Raw genomic sequence first — 11,037 nt, forward strand, 5'->3', positions numbered from 1 at the left:
TAATGGGTTGATTGCATGCATTTCAGTAATTGTAGTACTAGTACAACCCAAAACTCAGGTATGATGAAAACAATACATCAGAGTGTCAAGAGAACCAAGAAGTATGTTTTAGAAGAATACAAAGGACAGTGATGGTGTTTGCTTTCTTGGTGACACATTTAAGCTCTCCTACTGGTCAGTTGATACTTCAAACCGGAGTGCTTATGTCTATGGGCTGCTGGGAAGTTTAGTACAGTTTACTCCCTTTGCATGTTTCTCAATCTGTCTATGCTCTTTTGTGTGTGCACCTTTCTTTTTGAATGCTGTACAGATGAACACTGTTCAATCCTAAACAAATCCTTTGCAGTACTCCTTTTTTTTTAATTACAACGCTTATAGGTTACTTTTTGCTTGTAAATTTTTTTTTATTATTTATTTCTTTTCTTTGTAATGTTTTGTGTTCCATATTATAAGATGCATTATTAATGGTGAAAATAAAAAAAAAGATTTGTGTAGATTGTCAAAGATATGTTTGTTGATCTATTTATGTAAATTGATGTGTGCGGTAGTTTTTGTTATGTTTTGTTTAATAATAAAAAATAAAAAATCCTATTCCTCAGTATATTTCAGGTTACAGCAATGGGGAAGACATTAGACATAGCTAAGGACAGCAGCTGTATGGAAGAGAACAGATCAAGTTTTCCACTATCTCTACTAATGTATAGAAACATGCTTAATTGTAAGAAGGTGTACAGTTAGTCTTAACAATACAACCATTTGGTGTGCCTACCAGCTGATGTGACAATCATAGATGACATCTCATAATGATTCTTTAATGGCTACAAAGATTTTTCTTCAGGTTGACGCAGGTTATAATTATTATCCAAGGACAATTTAGACCTCCAAGAAGCAATTTTGATGCTACCAAATCAAGTAGAAATCAACACTGTTTTTGTTGACTGAAATGCACACTGGTGCACCAGTCTCCAAAATTGTTAAAAACCATGGCTGTAGAATTGTGCTCATTCTCAAATGGATACTCCCATGATTAGGATTATAATTGCACAAACTAAACAAAAGAAGAGTGTGTGATGATCAGGACCATAAAAACAAATGATTTGACTTTTATATTTTTTTTCTTTTTATGGCTATTACTTTCAAGATCAGACGATATGAATATACTTTGTCAAACTTTTCATTCTACACCACATTTAGGGTTTTGATGATAGTTCAACAACACTTGATGAAACGTTACTTCATATAAAATTACTGAAACTATTTATACACTGAAAACTTATTTATACCAGGTTCTGAAGTGGTCGAGTGTAATCCTGCATAGTGTGATAGGCCTTCATGCAGGGATGTACACAGAGGGCCTTCTTACACTGCTGGCACTCCCATTTAGTGCGTTGGGTCCTTTTCCTCCGATATTTGGAATCTGTACCTTCTGCCTTTAGCCTCGCGTAACAAACACAACAATATCTTCTGACTTTAAGAGGAACAAGAAAATGTGACAAATGCTTCCCCTGTAGGCGTAGTTGTTGAGGATCCTGAGGTACTGCAGCTCCTGTTGGTTGTTCCAAATCGCTTTTTGGCATGGTCACCAAATCTTCACCAACAGAAATCATAAAATCTTCAAGACACATACCTGGTTTACCAATAATTTTTCTGACCTTTAGGTACAGACAGTGGGCTTGCACCATGGTGAGAGTCAGCATATGGAAGGCAAGTTTCTTCCACCATTTTGTGGTCTTCCTGTAGAAAGCGTTGTAGGAAATCATATGATCGTTAAGGTCCACCCCGCCCATGTTTTTGTGGTAATCCACAATAGCTGTGGGCCTCTTCTTTACACTGGTACAGGTATTCACAGCAACCATCTGAGGTCTGTGAATGGTGGACAGGACTGCCACATCTGTTTTGTCTTTCCATCGCAACACCACAGTGTTTTTGCAGCGCCTAAAATCAACACCCCCTGTGTCAAGCTTTGTGTTCATGAATTCTTTTGGCAGGCCTATTCTGTTGCTCAAAACAGTTCCGGTGAAGCCTGTGTTGCTGGAGGCCAAGTCCTCAGCAAGAGCAAGACTGGTGTAGTATGTGTCTGTGTAAAGGCAGTAGCCAAGGGACTTCAGGGGCCCCAAAAGACGCTGAACAACATCATACGGCCTATTGCTCAGTCCAGGCATACCGCACAATATTTCAAACCGCCAGACATACCAGACTTGCTTTCGCAGAGATGGTACAATTTTTATTCCCCACTTGACAGGCTTGTCTTTCATGTAGACCTTAAAGCTTAGTTTCCCCCTCCATGGACACAAGGCCTCGTCAATGATGATATGTTGCTCTGGGATGTATGTAGTCTGAAATAACTGGAACATTATGCAAGAGTTACACTGTTAGTTATATATTGTTTAAGGGGGCATGACACTTTTCTAATATAAAACAGTTTTTACTCATAAAGCAGTTCTTTTGAACAATAATTATGCATTGCATAAGGTTATATGCAAGAATGATTTAATTTGGTATACAACAAACCATAAAATAATAATTACACTGACAACCAGTGGGTGTGGCATGTAGTTATCAACAATGCCGTATCACTTTTTTGTACACAACTGTATCTAAGAAATGTATATGAAATAACAAGTGTACTGTAAAAGTATGTGTATTCTAACACATCAAAATTAAATAAACCAACTTTTTTATTAGAAAAAAAAAAAAAAACTTACATGGTTCAAATGGTTTATGAAAGGTCTCAATTTGTGAAGAGGGTCATAACCAGGTTGCCCTTTTGGCACTGCTGCAGAATCATCATTAAGATGAAAATTAGCTAGAATACTCAGAAATCTATCCCGCTTCATTATCCGAGAAGGAAATGTTGTCTGTACAAATGGACGTTTTGCCCAGTAATCACCGATTCTGGGCTTGTGAACAACAGACATGTGTACAATATTGCGAGAAATTATATACTTCGTGGATCCGAACAGTCTTCCAAGTATTTATCTTTGACCTCGCTGTAACACAAACATTAGATTTTTTAACCTTGTCTATCTTCTGTCTAGCGTATAAATTTGTCTGTGCCTTCATCATTTTGATCTGTTCCTTACTAATAAATAGACTATAGAAGTCAATGGGTTTACAATCTTCCCAGGGTGGAAGATTAGTGGGCCCTGCAAACCTGGCCTGGCGATGAAATCTGGCTTCGTGGGAAACACGAAGGATTTTACACCATTCATGGTTAAGATCGCCCTCTTCTAAAGCAGGCACATTCTCAGGAACGTTTTGTTCGACGAGACTTGGTGTTTCTGAGTCACAATAGTCTGAATCTTTGTCGATTTCTACATCATATTCCTCATCCTCGTCAATTACTTCGGTCATGTACTGGTCTGCTGATCGATTTCCGTTATTTAATTCTTCTTCATCTTCCTCTGAAGATGAATTCGCATCTACGTAAAAACATTCGTCTTCGTCTTTGTCGTCGTCTCCAACTTCCAGCTCCATTTCTTCGTCCGAATCGCTGAGGAACAACTCGCACATCTCTCGATACTTGCATTCTCGCGCCATTTTTCCAGAGGAAACGAAAGGCAGTGTGTGTAAACACCGGAACTTACTGTGTAACTTCCCTTACGTGCAAGGGAAATAATTGTGTTTAGAAATGCTGAAAGCTATCACTTCCCACCGACAGATATTTTACAGGACTACCTTTACCTCTTACATTAGGGCTTCAACAAAGCGATAATTTTAAGAGAAAAAGCTGCACAACTGTTGTTTATACCTGCGCACATCTTTCTCAGAACCACGACAAGTAAACATCGCTGGGGCGACGTCGTCAAACATGATGCGGAACGAATACATGTTATATTCAATCCAAGGAGGACTGACATTATCCTGAACAAAAACAGTGGATGAAGATGTGAATCTAGGCTGTACACCTTGACAGAAATTACATGGAGGTGTTACTGCGGAAGAAGAATAAAAGTAATTCCTAATATGTAACCGCCCTCATCTTTATCTGGGATTGAAAAGGTTAAAATGTGTGTCAATGTTTCATCTCCTACTCTCTCTTCTCAACCATACATCATTAATCTCGCTATCGTGTATGCTCCTCGGTGAATAATGATGTGTGTAGGTATAGTCGCAAGTGTGTATGCTTCATTGCATCTGTGTGTGTGTGTATTTTTTAAGCAGTGCAAACAGCCAAGCCTAATCTCTTAGGTTTTCAGCCTAAAGTCAGTATGAAATGGAATATGGAGGTGGTGGATGAGAAACCACTGTCACAGCAGATGAAAGTAAAACTACAGTATGTTCATATCTATAGACTGGATTACGCGCAAGACAACCCAAGGCAACAACACCAGTATCCAGTGGACCTTCACCAAACAGCTAGAGGATGTGACATCAGTCTTCTATCTCATCCGGCAACTCCCAATCGAACTTCAAGGAGAGACATTTGGAAACAGACCGCTTCACGCATCTGGTGAGCATTGTCAACAAGGACGGTGGAGCAGACAATGACATCAAAAGCCTCATCAGCAAAGTCAGGCATGCTTTCAACAGCCTACACCCCATCTGGAACTCCCAAGCATTTTCCTTCAGCAGTAAGACCCGCATCTTTAACACCAATGTGAAGGCAGTCCTACTGTATGGTTCTGAAACCTGGAGACTGACAAACACCATCAACAACAATCTCCAGACCTTTACCAACTGATGCCTATGCCATATTCCATATAAGGTGGCCTGAAAAAATCTCTAACACCAGCCTGTGGAAAAGAACCAACCAGAATGCCACTAATCAAGACATCAAAAAAGAGCAAATGGGGCTGAATAGGACACATACTGCGCAAACCAGCTAACACCATTGGAAAGCAGGCACTTGACTGGAACCCTCAGGGGAAGAGGAGAGTTGGGAGACCAAAGAAGACTTGGAAAAGAACAGGAGAGAGAGATAAGCAAAGGACATCGGAACCACATGGACCCAACTGAAGGGGGCTGCCCAAAACCGGGTCCGCTGGCGAGGTGTTATGGCCCCATGCTCCTCAAAGGAACAACAACAAATAAACTAAACTCATATCTAGCATCAAGACTGAATGGTATCTTGCAGACACTGTATGTTTCTATATTGTGCTCATTATCCATGTAATCCATCTCTATAAGCTGCAAGTGACCTTTATTAATTCACGGCAGAAACTGTGCCTTATTATTTCATGTTTCTGACAGACATGACACCTGTGTATCTGAAATGTCAGGATGGCTTCAATCATACTTTTACATTGAGAAACAGGAGTGTCCACTATTACTAAATTTTCAATAAGTGTTGCTACCTATGAATTCCAATAGTGATGATCATTTCTCAAGCAGTATAAAATGCAAGGGATGCCACCTGCACTTTATTTAGAAAAACAAAAGTAAAAAAAAAAAGTTAGTGACTGATGACTGTGCTTCTATTTGTTCATTAATGCCAGCTTATGTAATGTATTGCATTGACTGGTAATTCTTTTCACTGTTGTTACGTCTCCTTGACATCTTTCTAAAATTCCAGTCACCCTCTCATGGCTTGTAAAGGCCTCTGTTCCACAGTAATAGAAGAGTGAGAACCTCATCTTTTAAAAGAGATTCTTTTTAATGGGCTAAGGTTAGGTTAACATACATACGATTTAAAAATGGTGTATTTTACAAGCTTCACAACATACTGTTTCTTGCACATTGTGATTTCAAGTGCAGAAGTGTACTAAATAAAGAAAATCAAAATACTTAGCTTATTTAAACTGATTCTTAATCCTCTGATTATCATTTAGATGCACCGACCAGAATTTATGCATGTTTAAGGTATGCAGGTAGAAATTCTATTAGGAGCCTGTGGTTTTCCACTTTTTTGGCAACCATCTTTTTATTACTACTTCAGTTGAAATCAACACTTGAGAACTGCCACAATGATAAGTTGGAACAGATTAATGTTTTGTGGTTCTACATTAGTCTTTAGTCTCCAAATATTGCTGAATAGAGGAAATGAACTTAGTAGCGGTAATGAACTGTGGACTTAAGTGCATGCACAGACCACAAGATGGTCATTCAATACTAGGGCATGCTACAAGAGAATATTTCCCTGGAATGTGCAAGTATTCCCCTTTTTTAAAAAGCAAACAGACAAAGAAAAAGAACAAGTCAAATTAGCAAAGATCAAGATGTGTAAAAGAAAATTCTTATCCAAATCCTGCATGAGCACTCAATTTTTTAGTAATCTAATCAAAGAGAATTGGGTGTATGAAATAGAATTTGAAAGATTTTTATTTAGGTTGGCACAGGTTATAGTTATTATCCAAGGACAATTTAGACCTCCAAGAAGCAATTTTGATGCCAGCAAATCAAGTAGAAATAAACATTGTTTTTTGTTGATAAAATGCACAATGCTGCACCACTCTCCAAAATTGTTAAAAAACCATGGCTGTAGAATTGTGCTCATTGTCAAATGGGTACTCCCATGATTAGGATTATAATTGCACAACTAAACAAAGAAGAGTGTGTGATGATCAGACCATAAAAACAAATGATTTGACTTTTTTCTTTTTATCGCTATTACTTTCAAGATCACAAGAAAGGAATAAACTTGGTCAAACTTTTCATTTTACACCACATTTAGGGTTTTGATAATAGTTCAACAACACTTGATGAAACGTAACTTCATATAGAATTATTGAAGCTATTTACACACTGAGAACTTATTTATACCAGGTTCTGTAGGGGTCGAGTGTAATCCTGCATAGTGTGATAGGCCTTCATGCAGGGATGCACACAGAGAGCCTTCTTACACTGCTGGCACTCCCATTTAGTGCGTTTGGTCCTTTTCCTCCGATATTTGGAATCTGTACCTTCTGCCTTTAGCCTCGCGTAACAAACACAACAATTTTTTCTGCCTTTAAGAGGAACAAGAAAATGTGACAAATGGCTCCCCTGTATGCGAAGTTGTTGAGGATCCTGAGGTACTGCAGCTCCTGTTGGTTGATCCCCATCACTTTTTGGCACGGTCACCAAATCTTCACCTACAGAAAATCATAAAATCTTCAAGACACATACCTGGTTTACCAATCATTTTTCTGACCTTTAGGTAAAGACAATGGGCTTGCACCATGGTGAGAGTCAGCATATGGAAGGCAAGTTTCTTCCACCATTTTGTGGTCTTCCTGTAGAAAGCGTTGTAGGAAATCATATGATCGTTGAGGTCCACCCCGCCCATATTCTTGTGGTAATCCACAATAGCTGTGGGCCTCTTCTTTACACTGGTACGGGTATTCACAGCAACCATCTGAGGTCTGTGAATGGTGGACAGGACTGCCACATCCGTTTTGTCTTTCCACCGCAACACCACAGTGTTTTTGCAGCGCCTAAAATCAACACCCCCTGTGTCAAGCTTTGTGTTCATGAATTCTTTTGGCAGGCCTATTATGTTGCTCAAAACAGTTCCGGTGAAGCCTGTGTTGCTGGAGGCCAAGTCCTCAGCAAGAGCAAGACTGGTGTAGTACGTGTCCGTGTACAGGCAGTAGCCAAGCGACTTCAGGGGCCCCAAAAGACGCTGAACAACATCATAGGGCCTATTGCTCAGTCCAGGCATACCGCACAATATTTCAAACCACCAGACATACCCAGACTTGCTTTCGCAGAGATGGTACAATTTTATTCCCCACTTGACAGGCTTGTCTTTCATGTAGACCTTAAAGCTTAGTTTACCCCTCCATGGACACAAGGCCTCGTCAATGATGATATGTTGCTCTGGGATGTATGAAGTCTGAAATAACTGGAACATTATGCAAGAGTTATACTGTTAGTTATATACTGCTTAAGGGGGCATGGCACTTTCCTATTATAAAACAATTTTTACTCATAAAGCAGTTCTTTTGAAAGGCATTGCATAAGGTTATATGCAAGAATGATTTAATTTGGTATACAACAAACCATAAAATAATAATTACACTGACAACCAGTGGGTGTGGCATGTATTTGTCAACAATACCGTATCGCCTTTTTCGTAACAACTGTATCTAAGAACTGTATATGAAATAACAAGTGTACTGAAAAAGTATGTGAATTCTAACACATCAAAATTAAATAAACCAATTTTAAAAAAACAATAAACTTACATGGTTCAAATGGTTTATGAAAGGTCTCAATTTGTGAAGAGGGTCATAACCAGGTTCCCCTTTCGGAACTGCTGCAGAATCATCATTAAGATGAAAATTAGCTAGAATATCAAGAAACCTATCCCGCTTCATTATCCGAGATGGAAATGTTGTCTGTAAAAATGGACGTTTTGCCCAGTAATCACTGATTCTGGGTTTGTGAACAACAGACATGTGTACAATTATTGCTAGAAAATTATACACTTCGTGGATCTGAACACTCTTCCATGTATTTATCTTTGACCTCGCTGTAACACAAACATTAGATTTTTTAACCTTGTCTATCTTCTGTCTAGCGTATAAATTTGTCTGTGCCTTCATCATTTTGATCTGTTCCTTATTAATAAAGAGCCTATAGAAATCAATTGGTTTACAATCTTCCCAGGGTGGAAGATTTAGTGGGCCTGCAAACCTGGCGTGGCGATGAAATCTGGCTTCGTCGGAAAACCACGAAGGTTTTACACCATTCATGGTTAAGATCGCCCTCTTCTAAAGAAGGCACATTCTCAGGCACGTTTTGTTCGACGAGACTGGGTGTTTCTGAGTCACAATGTTCTGAATCTTTGTCGATTTCAACATCACATTCGTCATCCTCGTCAATTACTTCGGTCATGTACTGGTCTGCTGATCGATTTCCGTAATTTAATTCTTCTTCATCTTCCTCTGAAGATGAATTCTCCTCTACGTATAAACATTCGTCTTTGTCGTCGTCGTCTCCAACCTCCAGCTCCATTTCTTCGTCCGAATCGCTGAGGAATAACTCGCACATCTCTCGATACTTGCATTCTCGCGCCATTTTGCCAGAGGAAACGAAAGGCAGTGTGGGTAAACACCGGAACTTACTGTGTATAACTTCCCTTACGTGCAAGGGAAATAATTGTTTAGAAGTGCTGAAAGCCGTCACTCCCCACCGACAGATATTTTACAGGACTACCTTTACCTTTTACATTAGTACTTCAGCACAGCGGTTACGTTAAGAGAAAAAGCTGCACAACTGTTGTTTATACCTGCGCACATCTTTGCCAGAACAGTTAACAGTGTTGGTGGATATAAAACGCGCGAGGTTGTCAGCCCTTTATTTACACTTTTCAATAATTTAAATAAACTTTGCAATAAATGGACATTTCATCTCCATACAGCCCTTGCCACACTATTCACAGCTTAGTATATCATTTGGGTTGGTACCAAAAACAGGGTAATTAAGGGTACTTAGTATTTAACACAGACCTGTGTTACATATAATCCTTTTATGGCTTAACATCTAAACATCTTTATACAAAGCTTGGCTTTTTTACAGTTTTGTGACCTAACTCTGTTGCCTCTGAGTAAAAAAACAAGCAAAATTATTTTTGCTTAACTGTAAAGGCTGGCTGGTCTATAGATGTATCAAAAACACTGCTTTTGCTATTCCAGCCCTCAACTAAAACCACAAGGAAGATTTATTTTGGGTCACTAGGTTTTTTTTCCCTGTAAAAATTTTTCTCAATGTGACAAAAAAAAGACACATTCATCTTGCTATAATAATCATTAGAAATGCTTCATACTTATTAACTAACAATCTATTAAACAACAATGCTCGGATCGTGATTAAGGAGGTGTATTAGGCGTCAACTGCTACCTGTGCAGAGGTGACCTCAATGCTTTCAAATCATCACAAGCAGGTCTAGCATTACACCTGAACAAAAACAGTGGTTTAGTGAGTGAATCTATGCCTGCACACCTTATGAAAGAAGCGTTAAGGATAGAATAGTGGAGGAAGTAGCTAAGATTGTTGCAGTGGGAGTAGTAGAAGAAAAGTAATAAATAGTTTACCTCTCTTAATCTAGGATTGAGAATGTCAATGTTTCTTCTCGACCATGTCATTAATCTCTATTGTGCAAACATACTTGCGTTGGGGTGAATCACGATGTACACATCTGTACACCACTAACTTCTAATGTAGATTGGCACAAATGTGTATACTTGCACGTGCTTGTGCTTGTATTTTATATTTAATGCCATGCAACTAAGCCTATACCTCAGCAAGACTGTTTTGTTTTTGTACTCTTCCAGTAATAATAGGCCCTTGCCACAGTGCTCATGGCTTACTGTATCATTTGGGCTGCCACCAGGCAGGATAATTGGTATTTAAAACAGATGTCACATATTTTAAACCCTTTATGACCATACAGCTAAAGATCTTGATACAAAGCTTGGCTCTTTTTTCATTTTCAAAGACCAATTCTGCTTCCTCTGAGTTAAAAAAATAAAAACCTGCTTTGCAATTATTATTTTCAGGCTGGCTGGTCCACAGATGTATGTATGTGTTTGTGACTGTTATTTCAGCCATCAACTAAAACAAGGAACCCCTCTCTTACAGCTTTGCTTGATGTGACAAAAAAAAACAAACAAACCATCATTAATTCTTAATCCTTATTAACTAATGATTCATTAAACAACAATGTTAAGTCTCATTAAAAACCTGTAGTTAAACCTGCTTTCATATTTTGGAATAATTGTCAATTTGCAGCCATTTCAAACCATTAATATAATTTAGCAAAGTATTCTGTTTTTGTTTTGTTGGAGAAATCACAATTGCAACCTTTAGTGCTTGATTCAAACTTTTGCTTTATTCTTTTGGCTTTCGGAGTCAATAAGTCCATTGTTTCAACTTTTGTAAAAATTCAGTGTTTAGCTTTCTGGAATTGCATCAATTTTTTTTCAGAAAATTAAATATCTTTTTATGTGATTGGATATTTTCGTTTTCTTATTGTAATTTCAAGAGGAAGAAAAACAAAAAAAATTATGGGAACAGTCTGGCAAAAATATGTCCCTTAACATAAAATTTAAATAAAAATCTTATTGTAGTAACAAACCTTAGTAAGGACTATCAATAAAGCTTAAAATATAA

At 38.3% G+C, this 11,037-nt stretch overlaps 1 protein-coding gene across 1 annotated transcript; it reads right to left on the reverse strand.

The window, feature by feature from the left end:
• Positions 1-822: 822 nt before the first annotated feature.
• Positions 823-8,546, reverse strand: LOC112568177 (piggyBac transposable element-derived protein 4-like). The gene is made up of 3 exons (XM_025245335.1): positions 8,109-8,546; positions 7,073-7,765; positions 823-2,345 (listed from the first exon to the last, which is right to left on the reverse strand). The coding sequence occupies exons 1-3, from the start codon at positions 8,469-8,471 to the stop codon at positions 1,278-1,280; spliced, it is 2,124 nt and encodes a 707-aa protein (XP_025101120.1). The 5' UTR covers positions 8,472-8,546; the 3' UTR covers positions 823-1,277.
• Between the last annotated feature and the right edge of the window lie 2,491 nt (positions 8,547-11,037).

Source organism: Pomacea canaliculata, linkage group LG7, assembly GCF_003073045.1.
Source record: "Pomacea canaliculata isolate SZHN2017 linkage group LG7, ASM307304v1, whole genome shotgun sequence".
Taxonomy (NCBI): Eukaryota; Metazoa; Mollusca; class Gastropoda; order Architaenioglossa; family Ampullariidae; genus Pomacea; species Pomacea canaliculata.